General features: G+C 64.5%; 1 protein-coding gene across 1 annotated transcript; it reads right to left on the bottom strand.

Moving 5' to 3' along the window:
• Window positions 1–134: 134 nt before the first annotated feature.
• On the bottom strand, window positions 135–19468 carry MMP17 (matrix metallopeptidase 17; the record flags this gene model as incomplete). Its single annotated transcript, XM_029921637.1, is given in 11 exon segments — window positions 135–742; window positions 745–1052; window positions 1641–1898; window positions 5561–5713; window positions 5816–5898; window positions 6397–6496; window positions 8532–8708; window positions 8936–9219; window positions 9612–9741; window positions 10423–10555; window positions 19424–19468. Coding segments are annotated over 11 exon segments (2217 nt in total), but the record flags the coding sequence as incomplete, so codon positions are not given.
• Between the last annotated feature and the right edge of the window lie 2 nt (window positions 19469–19470).

Raw genomic sequence — 19470 nt, 5'->3', positions numbered from 1 at the left:
CCTTCCTGGAAGCCCCCACCCTTCTGAAGTGCAGATGGGTCTGGGACCAGGGCCGCACAGCCCCTCCACCCCCCAGAGGACCCCCCACCTGTGGTTCCTGCCTGCAGTGCACCAGGGAGCTGAGGCTGAGCCCGTTGAGGAGCAAGGAGTGGTCATGTTTCTCTGAAATGCATCAAGAGGCCCCAACTTGGGGGACTCATCTGCGGGTCAGGGGCTCCCCGGGGCAGGCAGCTGCAGGCTCCCAGGGACGGTGGGCGGGAGCACCAGGGGCAGCAGTGTGGATGACAGACGGGTCTGGTGGGCTGGCAGCGGGGCTGGGGGCAGCGTGGCCGCCGAATGCCCCCCGCCCCTGGCCCTGCGTCCCTCGGCTCATCATTCGAGTTCTGCGGGATGCAGCTGCTTGCTCACGAGAGGGATGGTTTCGGTCCCCAGCCCGGCCTTGGCAGAGTCTGCCCAACTCACAGATGGCCGTCAGGCCACCTCGTGGCAGAAAAGGAAGGGCAGGTGTTTGCTCCTTCTGCCGTGAGCCGCCTAGGGGCAGCGCCCTCTGCTGGCCTCCTGCCAGCGTGCAGGGCACGAACAGGGCCCACAGCGTGTCCAGATCTGCAAGGCTGGGGCCATTGAGGAGACATCCGTCCAGGTGCAGTAGGGGTGGGGGCACCAGTCCTTGCCCCGTGAGGCCCCAGCGGCGACCCGTCTGCCCCTCTCGCCACAGGCCGGTGGCTGTCAGAGCGCCAGGGCCCGGGCCGCTGTCCACAGCGCCATCAGGGGCAGCAGGAGTGTGGCAGCCAGCAGCAGGCCCTTAGCCCTCGGGGGAGGGGAGGCGGGGGAGGTGCAGGAGCAGACCTGGAAGCGGTCCTCTGAGCGGCTCTGGCCGCGCTGTCCTGGTCGCGCGTGGGCCCCGGCCTCCCCGTCCACGCCCTCCGGGTCCGCCGGCGGGTCTGTGCAGACCAGCCAGTCCTGCGCTGTGGACCGCGGGTACCCGGGCGCCGCCTCCAGCTCGCCATCCAGCACCTTCCAGTACTCCTTGCCACGGAAGAAGTAGGCAGCACCTGAGGGAGAAGAGGGCGTGAGCACCCGGCAGGCTGCAGGGCAGACTCAGGCGGACGGCGGTGGACGAGGGAGCAGGGCTGGAGGCCTCAGGGGAGGGGAGAACAGCTTACACGAGGTTAGTCTGTCTCAGGCCTGGTGGCCGTCCGCAGGCACCCAGGGCCTCACAGGCCGGGGAAAGCTCGGGCAGCCGCTGGGAGGCAGGGAGATGGACAAGATCACCTCTCGGGTTCTCTCCCAATGGGATATTTAGCGAGGGCCTACTATGTGCCAGGCTGTTCGGTGTTGGGGATGTAGCTTTGGAAACAGAACAGCAGAGGCATTTGGCTCCCGAGAGCCGGACCTATGAGAAGGGAGATGCATTCTACCCTTTGCCTGGTGGGGTCGTGCTGCTTGGGCCTGAAGCGCGTGAGGGAGGGGCTGTGCAGATGTCGGGGCAGTGTCTGCAGGATGCAGGGCAGGTGCAAAGGCCCTGGGGTGTGTGAGCCACAGCAGGAGGCCTATGGCAGCAGGTGGCCCAGGCGTGGACAGTGGCTCCCGGGGGTCCTCCCATGAGCCCACTGTGACCCCACAGGCTGCACGGGGCTCACCGTCGGACCAGCGCATGGCGTCGTCGAGCGTGCTGGGAATGCCCCTCCACGGCGGGCTCCGGGCGGGGTGGCCGGGGTCCATGCGCCGTGTGTGCTCATCGAAGCGCCAGTACAGCTGGTCCTTAAAGAAATAAGTCTTGTCATTGTGGGCCCAGGAGAAGGCAGCGTCGACGCCGCCCGGCGGGAGGCCGAAGTCTGAGACGGGCCGTGGATATCCTTCCTCTACGTTATTGTCCTTAAATACCCAGTATCTGTCTCCTGGGGGCGAGAGAGAGCGCTGTGGGCCAGAGCTCGGACGCTCCAGCCCTTCCTCCCCCGCCCGCCCCCCACACCCCAGGGTCCTCATGAGCATTTATTGAGCACCTATTGTGTGCCTGGCGTGGGGCTGGCCCACCTGCCAGCAGCCTGAAAACCCAGGTTCTCACAGGGCACCCACTGCGGGGACAGCAGAGGCCACCCTGCTCAGCTGCGCCTCACCCGCTCCTGCGACAGGCGGGCCGGGTGGGAAGGGCACGCGGCAGGGCCCGAGCAGATGCGTGCGCACCTTTCAGCTCCACAGAAGCAAATCACCGAGAACTTCAAATCCGTTTGTAAAAGTTAAAGAAACGGTTTAAGATAGATCTCAGGTACTTCCCTGACTGTGCTCTGGAAATGTCACTGTGTCGTTCAGCCAGAGGGGAAGGGAGGGAGGTGGTACTAGGCAAGTTCTCGCAGGTCCTCCGGTCCTCCCCCCGGCCTTAGCAATGAGCAGCCTGCTTTTTGGAGGGGGGGGAGGAAAACGTTTAAAAAATCTTTTGCCAGAAGGGCGCCTGGATGTCTCAGTCAGTTAAGCATCCAAATTTTGATTTCCGCTCGGGTTGTGATCTCACGGTTCATGAGCTTGAGCCCCACGTTGGGGTCTGCGCTGACAGCGTGGATCCTGCTTGGGATTCTCTCTCTCCCTCTCTCTCTGCCCCTCCCCTGCATGCTCTCTCTCACTCTAAATAAGCAAACTTTATAATAAAACATCTTTTGCCAGACAAAGAATTGGAACAGACATTTCTCCAAGGAAGATGTTCAAATGGTTGAGAGAGAACAGAAGAGATGCTTGACCTCATTAGGGAAACACGAGTCAAAACCACAAGGAGATACCATCTCACACCCGTGAGAACGGCCACTATCAAAAACCTGAAAAGACCCAGTGGCGGCGAGGGTGTGGAGGAGGGGCCCCTCACGCTGTTGGAGGGCACCAGCCGGGGGCAGCCACCATGGGGCACAGCGCGGAGGGTCCTCAGAGGCTGACACAGAGGAGCCGCTAGTCCCGCCTCTGGGTGCATACACCGAGCCGAAGGCAGGGTCGTGTTCAGTGTTCACAGCAGCCACGCCCACCGGTGGGTGATGGACTCGCGGAGCGGGGTCCGTCGAGATGATGGAATGTTGTTCTGCCTTAAAAAGGAAGGACATTCAGACGCACGCGACCTTGAGGACACGACGCTGAGGGAAACCAGCCGTCAAAAAGGACAAACACTACGACTCCGCACGTAGGAGGCACCCACTCAAATCTACGGACAAAAGTAGACCGTGGGCGCCGGGGGCTGGGGGCTGGCGTCTGATGGGGACGGGGTCCGTCTGGAAAGGCGGGGAAGTCCCGACGGTGGACGGCAGCAGAGGCTCCCCGCGCCGTGAGCGTGCCAGCGCCTCGAGCTGTGCATTTAGATGTGCTCAAGACGCTAACTCTTAGGTGTTGTGTTTTCTGGTACCACAATCAAACGTAAAAGCAGATGCGCGAGTGCGGGGAGCAGCGCCAGGCCGCGGGCCCCTGGGCGCTCGGGGTCTGTCCCCCTCTGCTGCTCCTGCTGAACGTGAAACCGGGACCCGTGGGGGGTGGGGGGCAGGCTGCCAGGTGACGTGCGGGGGGGTGATGGCGGGGACGAGGCTATGACCCTCCTGACGCCCCGGGGGGACGGAGCAGAGCTTTGGGCACAGACCGTCCGCAGGAACCGAGGCTGTGAGCAGAGCAGAATGCAGACAAGGGGCAAAGCCAGGAGGCGACACGTACCGCTTTGGCAACTCTCCTGGAAGCTAGACGTTATCTTTCAAAATAAAGGACTACGAAGTGACACGAAGCAATCTCCGAGATCTGTCCATGGGAGAGGGGAGGCCGGCGCCCTGGAACAAGAGGAGGGCGCTCCCACCGCCCGCTTGGCTGACCGGCTGTCGGAAAGGCGCTGCTCCTCCAGGCGATCAGGGATTGTAAACAGATCTGACCTGCGCCCTTCTTCCGGTTTTGCTTTTTTGTGAACCTTGAAATCACAGTTGCTGCCTCCAGGGAGCCCTCCCGTGTGCCAGGTTCCCGCCCGAGGACAGACCAGGAGGGATCACACCCACTGGAGGCGGTGGTGCCTGACAGGTGCCCCGCCTGAACCAGGGGCTGGCAGGGGGCGTGCATGAGCTTGAAAAACATGCGGAATATTCTTTGCCTCCTCAAAGAGGGATGGTCACCTCGTTCTTGTTCAAAGAGCTGCTGCAGGAGTTGAATAAAGTTCCCCCAAATTCACATCCGTCTGAACCGCAGAATCGGACTTATTTAGAAACAGGGTGTTTGCCTATTAGTTAAGAGGAAGTCATTTTGCGGGGGGGGCACATCCGCTGACGGTGTCCTTCTCAGAGGGCGCACAGACCTGGGACCCACGGCGGATGGAAGCCTGATGGGGACACAGGCCCGGGCGGGAGGGCAGTCTCCCCACGGCTTCAGAAGGACTCGGCCGGCACTGGCACCCTGATTTGGGGCGCTGAGAGAGCGAACCCCTGTTGCTTCCTTCCCCCACCCCCAATTTGTACTTTGCCACTGAAGCCCGAGAACACCAGTGGCAGCTCGTGCCCCGGGATGTGGGCAGGGAAGGGGCTGGGAAGTCCCCCCGGAGCGGGCGCACCTGCTCCTGCATGGGCCCGGGCGGCCACGCAGAGGCTTCAATGCTGGAGCCGGCAGCCGATGGTGAGAAATAACTCAAATCTAGAGGATGATACCGTGCAGGTCCCAGCCCCAGGACCATGGCCTCGGGCAGCGAGACCGGCGACGGCGATTGCGCCGTCGGCACAGGGACCCCACGCGAGGCTGGGCTGGAAAGCCTGGTCAGGGCAGCAGGTGTGGCTGGCTCACAGCCCCTGGGGCGCCCACAGGTGCAGGCACCTGCCTGTGCTGCTGGGCTCCTCGTCCTGCCCTGCCCCCCCCCCCCCCCCCCCCCCCCCCCCCCCCCCCCCCCCCCCCCCCCCCCCCCCCCCCCGCCCCCCGCCCGGGCTCCGCGTCCTATCCCGCCCCCCGCCCCGCATACCCTGCCCCCAGCCCGGGCTCTGCGTCCTGCCCCATCCTCACACCGCACACCCCACCCGGCACACCCCAACCCCAGGCCAGACCTCCGGGTCCCGCCCCGCCCCCACACAGCACACCCCACCCCCAGCCCAGCCCAAGGAGCACTTCTGGGAGGCGCAGTGACGCCCTCTCCCAGCCGACCTGACGTCCTGGACAGACTCGGGAGCTGTGCGTGGGTCCACCGCACCGAGGATAAATCCAGCTCCTTCTCTCAGGTGTTGACCACCCCTTCTGTCCTCGCTGACCCTGTTCTTGCCCCGGGGTCTTTGCGCTGGCATTTCCCTCTGCCTGGAGCACGTTCCCTCAGCTCTATCTAAAACTAACTTCCTCACTCACACCGGTGCTCACGAGGGCGGGGACGTTTGTCTGTTTTGCCCGCTGTGTACCTGCAGTGCTTCCCACAGTGCGAACACAGTAGGTGCTCGATAAATGCGCATTGGTGGCGTGCACACATGAATGAGCCGCCCCTGCTCCGTGCTGGGAGCAAACCACAAGAGGGGCCTCCTGTGCACAGGTGGGCTGGGGGGCCCCCAGCAGTGACTCAGGCGGAGCGCCCGGGCGGGCCGCCCACCTTTGAAGAAGACGATCTTGTGGTCGCTAGTGCGCTCGAACACGGCGTCCACGCCGTCCAGGTGCAGCGGCAGGCCCCGCCAGAAGCGGTGCATCTGCGCTGGCTGCAGCGACACCAGGTGCCGGTCCCGGGTCAGCCGCCAGAAGTACCTGCCTGGGGGGACAGAGAGGGGGCGGGGCTGCAGGGGGCAGGTCTGGGGCCCCAGCGGGCCGCCCTTCCATCCAGCAGCCAATCGCTGGGCCGGGTGGGGGTTACCTTTGAAGAAAAAGGCCTCGCCCCGGATCTGGGCCACCGCGTCGAAGTCAGTGCTGCACCGGAGGGGCACGTCCTTCCGGGGTCTGGGGGCAGAGACAGCAGGGGGAGGGCTGGGGCAGAGAGAGCAGGGGGAGGCTGGGGGCAGAGAACTGGGGGGCGCTGGGAGGAGCCCCATTCCTGAACCACTCTGGGGGAGCAGGGGTTCACAAACCCCATCAGAACCCCGATGAAGGAGCTCCCCGCGTCCAGCACTGCCTGCAGTCTCAGAGATGGACCACGGCGGCGTCGAGAGAGACGAGAACATGAACGAACGCCGGCCCTTCCCCTGGGCCCAGTACACATCAAGTGGTGAGCGCAAATCAGAGGGGACGACTCAGGCGAGTGGACGTCGGACAGGCGCTCTCGCTCACCGGGCACCCACGGGGGACAAAGGGTGAGGGGGTGTCCCTCCACCATCTGGAGGAGTGTAAGGGGTGGTGGGAGCTCAGGGCTTAGCCCCCAGGGCCCGCGTCTCAGCAGGGCCCGGAGCCGTGGCTGGGGGTGGTGCTGGCCAGTGTGCAGGGCAGGGGCCCATGGCTTACGGGGTGCTGGACCGGTTGTTGGGGGGCTCTGGCGGGAGGGGAGGCTCCTCGGGCTCTGGGGTGTCCGGCTGTGCTGTGGGGGACACGGACTCCCGCACGCCTGTGGGGACAGGAGGCTGCGCTGAACCCAGCAGTTCCCCCCACTCTGGGCAGATGCCACCACCGTTCCTGAGACTTCTGTCATGGAGCCGTGGGCCCTGCGGGTGCGCTGGAGCCCCGGCATCGCAGCCCAGCGGGGAGACACGGGGTCCCCGGGCCCCTCCCTAACCTCCAGGAGCTGAATGTCGCCCCCTGGCCCTGCCTCCTCCTGGGTGCAGCCCCCAGAGAACCAGGAACAGGTGTGCAAACCAAAGCTCGGCTGAAAGTGCACAGCAGCCTGAGGCGGAAACGTCGCACGTCACCCCACCGGAGGGGACACGTCCACTCACAAGAGGGGACAAATGAAATCGGCCATAAAGAGGAAGGAAGCGCTGACCCGGGTGCGGACAGGGCGCTGGGTGAGAGCCCCAGGGCCCACGGAGCGCGGTCCCAGTCGGATGAACTGTCCAGAAGGGGCGGGGCGGGAAGGAGGTCAGTGGCTGCCGGGCGGTGGGGGCAGGGGGTGACTGCTGACGGCAGTGGGGTTTCCTTTGGGGGTACGGGGATGAATGTTCCGGAACCACGCAGAAGTGGCAGATATACAACCCTGTGAGTGTGGTCGACGCCACGGGTCTGTACCTGTCAGAAGGGTCAACATGGTAAATTTTGCTCGAGGAGGAAAGTGTCGGTGCCAGAGGGTGGCAGACACCAGACACGGGGAGCTCCTGACAGCGGGGGAGGGACGTTAGGGGAGGTAGAAGGCACACTGGCGCTGTGGAGGGGCAGTCTGGGCTCATGGAGGGCCCCTGGGGTTGTGGGGGACAGACTGGGGTCATGGGCAGCCTGGGATCGTGGGGGGCAGGCGGGGATTGTGGGGGGGCACCTGGGGTCATAGGGGACAGACTAGGGTTGTGGGGGGCACCTGAGATCATGGGAGCAGACTGGGGTTGTGGGGGGCAGCCTGGGCTCATGGGCAGACTGGGGTTGTGGGGGAGGACCTGGGTTGTGGGCGACAGGCTTGGATTGTGGGCGGGGGGACACCTGGGGCCTTGGGCAGATGGAGGTTGTGGGGGTATTCTGAGATCATAGCGGGCAGACGGGTTGTAGGAGGCACCTTGAGTCATGGAGGGCAGACTGGGGTTGTGGGGGGGCACCTGGGGTCATGGGAGGGTAGGCTGGGGTCGTGGGGGCACTTAGGGTCAGGTAGGGATATGGAAGCCGCAGGGATGTCACTACCACGTGCGGCCCAGGCCCATGACCATTCCGGGGTGTGGCCTTCTTCTGCGCTAGGCCCTGATGCATCCCCAGCACAGCTGGTCCCCGAGCTCTGGGCTCAGTCCTGCCTCTGTTGGCCGCCCATCTCTGAGTGGGGACAGCAGGTCCGACCTCCCGGGACGCCTTAACACATTTGTGCTTCGCACAGGGCGAGGGCACCGTCCATGCCAGCTGTCACAACCTGAAGCTATCTGGGGGCCGGACGGGGATCTTGCCCTGAGCTCCAAGGCTCTGTTCCAAGGCCTGTTCACCCCACACACGTTACGGAGCAGCTCAGGCATGCCACGCAGGGTCTGGATGCTGGGCACACAGACATGAACAAGACAGACCCCTCCTGTGGGCTTCTGGGGTCTGTTCACCCCTGTGCCCATCCATGGGGTGGCCTGGGCCTGGCTCTGGGGGGAGAGCTCACACCTGTGCCCATCTGCGGGGTGGCCTGGGCCTGGCTCTGGGGGGAGAGCTCACCCCTGTGCCCATCCACGGGGTGGCCTGGGCCTGGCTCTGGGGGGCCTGCTCACCCCTGTGCCCCTCCGTGGGGTGGCCTGGGCCTGGCTCTGGGGGGAGAGCTCACCCCTGTGCCCATACGTGGGGTGGCCTGGGCCTGGCTCTGGGGGACCTGCTCACCCCTGTGCCCATCTGCGGGATGGCCTGGGCCTGGCTCTGGGGGACCTGCTCACCCCTGTGCCCATCCACGGGGTGGCCTGGGCCTGGCTCTGGAGGCAGAGCTCACCCCTGTGCCCATCCGCGGGGTAGCTGGGCCTGGCTCTGGGGGCAGAGCTCACCGTACAGCTGCCAGATGCGCACCCTGTCTTCGTAGGGGAGCCGGTAGTGCAGCGGGTCGCCCACAGGGCCCTGGTAGTACGGCTGCATGATGGAGCTCGGGGCCGCCACGTGGCTCAGCCCGATGGCGTGGCCAAACTCGTGCACGGCCACGGCGAACAGGTCCATATCCTGCGAGTCTGGGAACATGGGAGCCAGGGGGTCAGGAGAGGGACAGCCAGGCTGACCGGATGGGTCGGGCTTATGCGCGCCGGCGGGCACCCGTGGGGAGGGGTGTGAGGTGACGGCTGTCTCCATCACGCTGGAGGGGATATGTGCAGTCACTGCCAGGGCCCCGAGGGGTCACTGCTGGTCCCTCCGGCCCGAGTGTGAGGGGTCCCTGGGACCTGGCCTTTGCCCCACGCACCTGAGGAGCGGAAGGCCCAGGACTCATCATCATCGAAGTGGGTGTCCCCCGCGGAGAGCTGGTCGCCGGGGAAGAAGGCGTGGGCCACCGTGCCGCCCGGGCCGTCGAAGGGGTAGGCGTCATTGTGGTCGGCCTTGGAGAAGTCGATCTGGATGTCCGCGGCGCTGCCCGCCACCTCGTGGAAGTTGAGGGGCGTGATGTCGCTCCAGACTTTGAGGGCGTAGTGCATGAGCGCGCGCACAGTGTCCCGGCCCAGGGGGGAGTCCCGCGGGAACGTGCGGACCCTGCGGTGGGCGGGGTCAGAGCCTGGGGTCTCCTGGGGGGGGGGCGTGCCCCCTTCCCCGGGCTCCAGGGTGGTCCAGCCTCCCTCCCCAGGACCATCCGCTCAGGACCTAATCTGCAAACAGGGATTTGCAGATGCAGTTAAGGCAAAGGGTGAGAGGAGGCTCCTCGGTGGCGCCGGGTGTCCTCAGGGGACACAGGCAGGGAGGCGGCCGTGTAGCAGGGGTAGGCTGGGACCACAGCGCCAGCGCTGGAGCAGGGGTGGGGGATCCTCCTCCCCTCCCCGAGAGCTTCAAAAGCGGCAAACCCTGCGACCCTTGGCCTGGTCTGTGGGTGCTAGTTTTGGGGCCCCCCCCCAGAACTAAGACCAGAACAGTCCATGCAGCCCGCCCACCTCCATGACAGGCTCCTCTTGGTCCACGTGGTTGGAGCCGGAGCCTGGCGCCTCCTCCGAGCGGGGGCCACAGCCGGAAAGTCGGGGAGGGAACACCGAGGGGTCTTCATCAGCGCCAGGGTGGCCTCGTCTGCAGGGGAGGGGCGGGGTCAGATCCCCTATGGGCGGCGCCAGGCTCAGGCTCCTGCTCCCAGGATCGGGTCTGGCGGGGACCGGGCCTCAACCCCAGGGGCAGGTCCAGGACCAGGACAGGGCTCATTCAGAGCAAGCACGAACTCCAGCAGGGCCCGGCCTGGCCGGCTGGTCACTGGCGGGGCCCCCAGCTGTCCAGAATGCCCAGTCCTCCCGGCCGCTCGCTGGACACACGCCCAACCTGCTCTGTGGTGACACGAACGTGTCCACCTCTGCAGAGGCCTGGGGACAGCAGCTGTGACATCCGCCCACAGGAGATGCTTCACAAAACTGGAATGTGCTGCCAGTGCGTCAAAAGTGGGGTGCTCACATAAACACCCCAGATTCCCGGGTTCCCGTGGAAAGCCGGCGGTGCTGGCAACACAGATCCGTCACGTGCCCAGGCCAAGAGTCAGCTGGGACTGTGGGTGGGCACTTGGGCTCCGTGCACAGGGGACACACACATGCCCACCACTGGGCCCACATCTGGGGATGGGGCGTGCTGACAGGGTCCCGCATGGCAGGAATCCTTGGGGGGCCCATCCCTAACCCCACCTCCACCGGGGGCCCCAGAGTGGGTGGAGTTAGGGGAAACCGGGCTCCCGGAGCAGCCGTCTCCTGCCGCCCCTGCAGGACTGACCCAGCACGCCAGTGGTCTCCAGACCCCCGAACCGCTGCATGGCGGCGATGGCCTTGGCCAGCTCCTCCTGTGTCTGCAGCTGGCCCGTCGTGGGGTCAGCTGGGCGCAGGTAGCCAAATCGGCTCAGCCACTCCTGAGAAGAGAGAGCAGGGTGAGTGGTGGAGGGAGCAGCGGGCTCAGCCCCACGAGGAGCCTGCCCCTGAGGTGACGGGCAGGCCTCTCCCAGCCCAGCCCCGATCAACAGCTGGTCCCAACTCCCATTAATCCACAAGGCACCTCGTGTCCCTTCTCTAAGTTACTTTATTGGCCGATGCTGGGGAAGCACCTGAATGAACTTGAAGCCCCTTAGAAGGGGGTGAGCTTAAGCAGTGCGCACCCTGTGCCACTGCTCACAGCAGCCTGCCCCACCTTACTTCTCCTGAGCCAGGAGATGCCCAGGGAACACTTGAGAAAGTGAAATTCTACAAAGGTTATTACATGCAGCAAGTGCCAAATTCAGGCCTTAGGGAGGCCAGAGTCTAGGACCTGAAGTCGAAGCCCACAGTGAGAAAAGTCCTCGCCTTGGACTCTGGCGTCAGGGCTCTGATCAGGAGCTGCGCATTCGCAGCGGCTAACAGCCCAGCCGCTGAGGCCACTTGCTGCGCATTTGACACAAGTCACTCAAGCCCTCTGGGCCGATTCCTCGCCTGTGGATGTGAGCACAGAATGAGTCAGAACGTGGAACACGGTCATGTGAGCACCTGACACGGGTGCTCTATGAAGCGTGCTGGAAAGGGCGCTGGGCAGGGTTCCCTGAGCCAAACAGGAGGCAGGCAGGAAGGTGGCCCTTCGGCGTGGACACAAATACAGCCCCCTTCTCAATCCCTGGTCACCTTTACCATCCGTGTGGGGCCCTGGGAGACCGGGAGGCCCAGCTGTGGGAGGAGGCCCCCCTTGGGTTTCAGTGCTCGTGCCCACTTCCTAGGCTGTGGGACAATCCCATGAGAGCTCCTGGGCCTTATGGACCCGGGGGTAGGGGCTCCCCAGGCAGGGGCACAGGGGAACCCACCAGTGGGTGGAAGGCAAGGTCAGGGATCCCCTGAGCCCCATCCTCCCCAGGCCTCTGGCTCCAAGAAAGGTACCAACGTGCAAGCCTAGCTGTGCTTTGGTGGATCCTTAAGACTCTTCTGATTTGTTTATGCTACCTGCAGGCCCCTTGGAAGCTTCTGGGTTCATAGCCCTTGCCAGTAGGGTCCCTGCCCAGAGCGTCTGCCCCCACAGGGGGCCTAGCAGGTGTTTAGTGGTGGGCGTGTCCACCGGCCTGGGGCTCCCAGGGGCTTCAACTGACCACCTTGAGGATTTGCATACAATTTGCATATACCTGCAGAGACCACGTTCCTCCCTTTCCAGGAAACAGGGTCTTTCCTGAGGTTTCTCTTCCCCCCCTCCCAAACCTTTACTGGTCAAGACCTTCTATTCCTTTTTTTTTTTTTTTAATTTTTTTTAATGTTCTTCATTCATTTTTGAGAGACAGAGAGCACGCACAGAAGAGAATCAGAGAGAGAGGGAGACAACAGAATCTGAAGCAGGCTCCAGGCTCTGAGCCAGCTGTCAGCACAGAGTCCGATGCGGGGCTCGAACTCACGACCGTGAGATCACGACCTGAGCCAAAGCTGGATGCTCAACTGACTGAGCCACCCAGGTGCCCCCAGACCCTCTGTTCCTGACTGGAGGCCCCCAAGAGTGTGTGCAGAACTGGGGCCCCTCTGGGGTGCTGGGACAGGGCTGAGTAGCACCAGAAATGACTTGGTCCTTAATGGACAGCGATCAAGACACCCTCCCAAGTGGATGCGCCTCATTAGAGGACACTTTGTCCCCAGGGGCCTGAGGAGTGACACCCTGTGCTCAGGTGAGATGGCCTTGGCTGAGGCGGCCCACCCCCCACCCCCTTTCCCATCACTACAAACACACGGAGGCGCACCCAGCTCAGTCACCAGCGGGGGGAGCATGTCCTGGGCCGGGTCCCTATCTGGGCGTTGGAGAGACCCGAGACAGCCTTTTGCCCTAAACACGGGTATTCATGGCTACACACATTTTTGGGAAGAGCTTCAAAAATTATTGTAAGTTTTGACTCTGCAGTTTTTTTCCCCTAAATGTCAGAAAACACACGAACGCACATTTCAGAGCCCTCTCTTAAGACTCTAGGGCTGAGCTACAGAACCCCAGGGCCTCACGGCTGCTCAGCACCAAGAGGCTGCCTCCTCCAGAAAGCCCTCTGGAGTTTCCTCAGATGTCCAGGATGCCAGATGGAGGTGCCAGCAACCCCCCTCCTCACCAGGGAAGGGTCCACACAAGCCAAGCGGTGGGGGTGAGGCACCCTGGGAGAAGCTGTCCAGCCTGGAGGCTGCTGCGGCAGCTGGGTGTCTGCACGGAGCTGTGCCCCGCCCCTCACAGGGCTCTGAGGGCTGCAGAGGCCCCCCCCCCGCCCCCCCCTAGGGAAGCCTCCCCCACCCCTCCCAGCCTGGCCAGGAGACCACACTGCATTTCCAGGCTTTGGAGGCCTCAAGAGTCCTTCAGGTGGTTTCGAAATGTTTGTTTGCCAACGCTGAAAGGCAGGAGGTTTTAGCCTCGGGTCAGAGGGGCTCCTGTGTTAACTTGCAGAACAACGGAGGGCAGCGGAGTGCAGGCGCTGGGCCCCGGGAACACTGCTGCTCTGGTGCGGACCAGAACAGGGCCAGGGGACCCCCACCCGTAGGTGACCCTCACTCCGACTTCACAGCCGCCCCCAGAGTGGACCCCTCCCCCTGACCTTAGCATCAGGAAGCAGCCCCCTCTGAAGGCCCCAGTTGTCCCCCCTCCACGGCCCCTGCCGTCCGGGGGGCTTCTGGGTCCATTCCCAGACAGGCCAGACTGGGAGGATGGGAATCCCTGAGGCGGCGTTCTGACAACAGTAGAAGGAGGGGGAGAGCGCCGGCAGCAGGGGTGGGGGGATGCAGGATGCCGGGCCCTCGGTGGCCACGGGGGAGGGGGCGGGGCCTGCCAGCCTGAGGGGTGGGGCCCTGCCGAGCCCTGCCCTCCGTGCGGCCGAAGGCCCCATCCCCGCTAGGAGGCGGCGAGGCGCCCCGCACAGCGAGGGAGGGGGCGCTGGGACGCGCGCAGGCGAATTGAAAACCGTCCACGGGTGGGGTCGCCTCAGGGGCCCCACGCTGCCCCCAACCCTGTCCCTCCGGAGCCCGCGGGGTGCGAGCCCAGCCGGGGCGGCCCCTCCTTGCGCGCCCACCCCGCGCCGTTGTCACGGCGACCGCGTCTCCAGGGCAACCAGGCTGCAGCAGCGGAGGTGAACCTTCCAGAAGGCCGTGGGGAGTAGAGGGGAGGCGAAAGGAGAGGGGAGGTGAAAGGGGGGGAGGAGAGGGGAAGAGCAGGGGCGCCCCAACCCTGAAGCCGACACCCGGCCCCAGAGAGTCCCCAATAGCCGAGGAGATGCGCCCTTCCTCCTCCCAGGGACCCCTGAGCCAGGCCATTCCCACAGGCAGGGAAACTGAGGCCGGAGCCGCGGTGCTCGGTGCAAGGCACTGGGGAGGGCGTGATGCAGCACATGCAGCTGGCCCTTCTGGGCTTGCCCGGCGCGGCCTGAGGCTTCTCCGCTTTTATCTTTCCCCCGTGCGCTTACCGTGGACGATGCCACGTGCCTGCCTTAACTGCGCTAACTGTCCCACCTCCCTCCTGACTCGGATTCCAGGGGATGCGTAGCCCCAGCCCGAGCAGGTGCGAGGGCCCAGCAGGTGCGTGAGAGCCCCCAGCAGGTGGGTGGCTGGCCTGTGGGTCCCTCCCCTGCAGGGTCCGTCTGGGACTGGACTGCCCCCCAACCTAGTAGGGGGCACGGAGAGCATTAGCCCCACTGCACAGATGAGTAAACTGACGCTCAAAGTCTGCAGAGGGGCCGTGGCAGAGTGTAGACAGTCACCCCTCGGCCACAGCATAGTGGCTCAGGGGAAGTGGCGGCTGGCAGGCCGTGGCTCTAGAGCACCCCAGGACCCAGATGCCAGCAGTGAGTCCAGCAGAGCCCGGCCGTGGCCAGGAAGTGCAGGCTCACTGCTCACTGGCACCGGGGTCAGGGCAGTGTGGCCACCACATCCACTCAGCTGAGGAAACTGGGCACTCGGTCACACGTGAAGCCAGTGGCGGTTCTGGTCTGGCATCAGTCCCTGCCTGCCCTGCTCTGGCGCATGGATGGAAATGAGCCGGTGCTGGTCTTGCTCTGGAAGCTGATGATGGGCGGCTGGGGAGATCCCTGCGCCCCAGTGTCTTCCCCAGGGGTACGCTCCCGGGTCCCCCTGGGACAGCCTGTCCATTCACCTGACCCCCCTAGAGTGAGCACGCCCTGTGCCAGGCACTCTGGGGACAGCGGAGGCCCAGGAGAGCCCGCCTTGCAGACGGGGCCCCAGAAGCGGATGGCATCCTGGGGAAAAGCAACGGTGAACAAGTGGACATGGAAACAAGGGACGTCATGCATGACAGCGGTCACCATACGCAACCCTGACAGCTGGCAGTTACTGAGCACCTTCCGTTCACTGACCCGCTTCACGCTCATGCCGCTCAGGGCAATGCCACGTGAGGACGGGGGGCATCATCGGTGGTGTTCACGTTTGGCACACAGTAGCCACCAAACAAGTACCCGCGGAAGTCAAATCATGGGCGAGCACCGTTATCCCCACAATGCAGTTGGGGACACAGACAGAGAGAGGTTAGGACAGGCACCCACAGTCGCGTAGCCGGCATGGGGCAGGGCTGGAACTGGAGCCCAGAGCCTATGCCCGTAACTTCTCTGCTATGAGGGGACGTGAGTGACAGGATGCAGGAGCTAATTAAGTGGCAGCCAGAGAAGGTGTCCCTGGTGAGTGACTGAGACCTGCAGGCTGAGACCTGAGAGATGAGGAACTGGTCAGGTGTCAAGCCCTGTAAGAGTTCATGGTGGTAGGTGTGGCATGTACAAAGGCCCTGGGGCCGGAGCAGTCCTGGATGTTCCACAGAGAAGCACAGAGAGAGGCATACAGGCGGCAGGCAGGCAGAGGCTGGCAGCCGGTCAGCAGTCGAAACTGACTCTGGGCAGGGGGTGGGAGGACCCAGGCTGTGTGCCCCGCCAGACCACCCTGTCCCGTCCCTGCAGAGAGCCGACGGGACACCCCACAGGCTCTCAGCTTACGAGGGGCAGACCCACCACCCTCCACGAGCGATGCACAGACCCCAGGCCCAGACCAACGCGCTGGAAACTCATCATCAGCAATAGGCAAAAACCACAGATGCTCCAACGTACCCTTGGAAGGCACTGCGTCAGCTGCCCTGCCAAACCCCAAATCCTCTCCAGTCTTCTCTCTGCTGCTCCCTCCCCCGCCGGATGGGAAGGCAGCTGATTTCCTGGCAGCACCCACCCATGAGAGCAATCCAGAGAGGCCTCACCCAGCGAAGGTTCCAAGGGCCCCGTTTCATAGACAGGAGACCGAGGCCCGTGGGCTGGGTCCAGACCCTGGTTGGTGTGAAGGGCCCGCGTGAGAAGGAGACACATCCTAAGCCCCCAGGCCAGCTGCTGGCCGTGCGGTCGGGGTCAGACCGCAGGCGTCAGGCACAGCCCTGCCATGCCCCGCTCTCTCCCACCACAGAGGAGCACAGAGACTTCTCTCAGACTGGCCGTCAGCCCCAAGCCAAGGAGTGCTCCACCCAGGGCAAGAGTGCTCCGGGACCAGAGCTCCCCGCCAGGACAGGGAGGCCTGCTGGGTGGATCTGAGGACGTTCACAGTCACATCTGACCTCCCCTGGGTGTGCTGGGAGGGGACCCCTGGGGTCTTCCCTCTGGAAGACTCAGCGCAGAATCACACAGGGCTTAAGCATTCCCTGGTTAACTCTGCGAACGCTCTGTCCTGGCGGACGGTGGGCGGTCCCAGGCTGCAGCTGCACGGTGCCAGGTCTGTGACATCAGTCCTGAGCTCACGCAGGGCCACGGGCTCCCTTGGGTGCTGGCACTGAGGGGCAGGGACCCAGAGGCCAAGGGTAACTGTCACCCCTGCCATGATCTGCCTCCAGCCCGGGGGGGAGGGGGGACATGGGGCTTGCACATGCTCTGAAGTCCCGGCTCACATCCAGCGCTGCCATCGTCTGGCCGTGGCCGGCCTGTCCCCTCATCCCCTGGGGCCTCTCAGGTCATAGGAGGGCCTTGCTTGCTCCCAGCCATCCTCACACACAATCTCAGCTGCAAACCGGACATCGGTCACCTGTCTGTCAAAGTTCAGACGATCCTCCAAGATGCTGTGTGGTTCAGGGCAATGAGCACTTTGTTGCTGGAGGGAGAAACCTGAGCACCTGGGCAGAAACTTTAGAAGACGGGCTGGCAAGTCTGCTGACATGCCACGTGTGACATTCATGCCTGTCACTGGCCCCCCTGCTCCAGGGCCTGGGTCCCACACATAGTCACGCAGCGGTAACCGGCAAGTTCTGGCACTACCGCTGGCTTAGCAAAAACATCAGCGACAGCCCGCACGTCCGTGCCGAGGGCCAGCTGGAGGATGTGACGTCCCCGCGCCGGAGCAAGCTGGGGTGCACACATAGAACTGGGCAGATCCAGACGTGACGATACGGACCGTCTCCAGGACAGGCTTCGAAGCGAGGACAGCCGGGGACGCAGCAGCAGGCAGGAGGCTGTCATCCATAAAAATAAGGGGCCCGGGTTCCCCCTTCCTTCTGAAGGCCCAGACGACCTCCAGACGATTCTCGGGGAGAGGGGAGAATAGAGAAGACGGACCTTCCCCCTCGGACCCTCCTGTATAGCCTGGATATCTTGCTAGGGGTGTCACCTACGCGGAAAGCTCGGCTGACCCCACGGGAGCACAGCGCGCTCTTTTGTCCCGCTGTGCACGGCCTGAAAGCCCACCATTAGCTGGCCACAGCAGGACTCAATGCAGCGCTTTGTCCTCACACCAAAGCTGGGGGTGGGCCGGGCAAGCCTCTCCCAGCGACCAGCCAGAGCTCAAGACCCGCTGGGCTCAACTCTGTCTGGCAGGAGCTGGGTCACACTTACAAAGGGGCCCTTCTCCTCACTGGCAGCCCCGGATCTGCAGATCCAGAGTCAGCGGACCCAGGCAGCTACCGAAGGGGCGGGAAGGAGTCCCCCACTCTTCCCCATAAATCCTGCCTGTCTCCAAGACTTCCTGCAACTCTGGGTCAGCAGCTTTGAGGTGTCATTCCCCAGAAGGCCACCAGAGACCGCCCTCCACCCACAAACGGGGCAGGAAGCTGGAAGGCCGCTCCGCCAGGCGGGCGGGTCCTGGCCTTCCCCGGGTGGGAGCCTTAAGAGTCAGGAGCAGAACCCTCTGCTCTTTACCCACCAGGCCAGATGCCAGGGCCCTGCTGTCTTTGGAGCTCCAGGCTAAGGAGCCACATCCCCGCCCCACTGCATTCCACAGAGTTTGGCCCGGTGACTGCCCACCCCCGGGGGTGGTCCCCAGGAACCCCAGCAGCAAGCAGAGGGGGTGCACAACCTGATGTCTCTAGGCAGGCAGAGAAAGACTTTGGAACCACCCTGGGTCTGACCAACCGGCCGGGCCAGGCCGGGACTCCCATCCCATCACCCGACGGGCCGCCTGATCCTCGTTAGCCTTCGGAGCAGGGTCTCTCTGGGCTAGAAAGTGGAATCCTGGGTTCTATGGTCTCTCTCCCCAGACCTGGAGACACGCTGGTCCCCAGATCATGTGCCCCAGGAGGGGATCCAGGAAACCCCCGACTACAGAGGAACACCCCAATTTCAGAGGCAGTTTGGCTGGGAGGGTCCCTCAGGCGTCTGGATGCCGGCAGCCAGGACTGGTGGCTGCGCCTCCCAGATGGCTTCCAGGGCTGGGGCAGCTGGGTGGGGGTGGCCCCCAGCCTGTTTCTTGGCCAGAGCTTGTGCCCAAGTCCTGCCAACTGTACAGAGCTGCGGATGACTCCCAACTCCCCCAGTCGAGTGCCCCCGCCGATCTGCCTGAAATCCACCTGCAGCTTTCAAGTGTCAATGGCGCTGGGAGAAGGGCTCGGCCAGTACCCCTTTAGGACACCCCTGTCTGCGCAGGTGGGCGTGGGCAGGGTGCGGGGCTGGGAAGGGGCAGTCGCTGACCCGGATCCCCGCTATCTTGTCGGAAAAAGGGGCCGCAGCAGGGGTGGAAGCCCCCGAAGAAACAATCCAACAGCCCCTCGCCCCTCTCCTGGGCTCTCCAACCTGGGGGCAGCGAGACCCAGAAAGTCTGATCTCAAGCCTCCAGGTCCTGAGGAGTCTGAATAGGGGGAAGGCTGTGGGAGGAGGGCGCTACCGCCGCCCCCAGGAAGGCTCCCGAGGCAAGGGAACAGCTGGTGTTCAGGGAGGGGGTGCTGGGGACCGCGGTGGGGCTGCATCCGAGCGCTGGGGAGCGAGAGAACCTGCCCCATCAAGCTCAGACAGGGCCAAGAGGGAGACAGAGCAAGGCCGGCCACCCTGGCGGAGGAAGGGGACAGGGAACGGGGATTCATGTCTAGTGGGGCCTGGGGGCAGGTTCTCTCGCTCCCCAGCGCCCTACACGGAGCAAAACCATCGGCTTTCCGGGGCGCCCCCACTCCGCAGCCCCGACCTTTCCTCGGTGGTGGGTGCGCGCCCCTCCCCCCCGCCACTCCCACCGGGAAGGCACGCGGGGCGCGCTGCTCCCGGCGGCTGCGACGGCTGTCCCACTCGCCTGGGGTCCCCCTTTGGGGCCGCTCCGAGCCGCAGACAAGGGCTCAGCCAGGGAGCCCCAACCTCCGCTGTCTGCCGCGGCTGCGGCGCGCGGCGAGCGCCGAGGAACCGGGAAGGCACCCGGCGCCTCTTTCCGGACCTGGGTGCGCGCGCGTCAGCCGCTCAGCTTGCGTCCCGGCCTCAGCTTTCCGCCTAAGAAATGGGTCCAGGGCTCCCCGCGCTCCCGCAGGCGCCGAGGGGCACTGTCGGGGTCCTCCCGGCCCGCGGTACCCCGCGTGCGGGCCGCGCACTCACCACTCCCAGGCTGAGGTCCTCCGCGCGGGGCGCGGGCGCGCCACAGC

Source organism: Suricata suricatta, chromosome 14 (genome assembly GCF_006229205.1).
Source record: "Suricata suricatta isolate VVHF042 chromosome 14, meerkat_22Aug2017_6uvM2_HiC, whole genome shotgun sequence".
Lineage (NCBI taxonomy): Eukaryota > Metazoa > Chordata > Mammalia > Carnivora > Herpestidae > Suricata > Suricata suricatta.
Note: the sequence above shows the minus strand (reverse complement) of the source record. Positions and strands in the feature narration are given on the sequence as shown.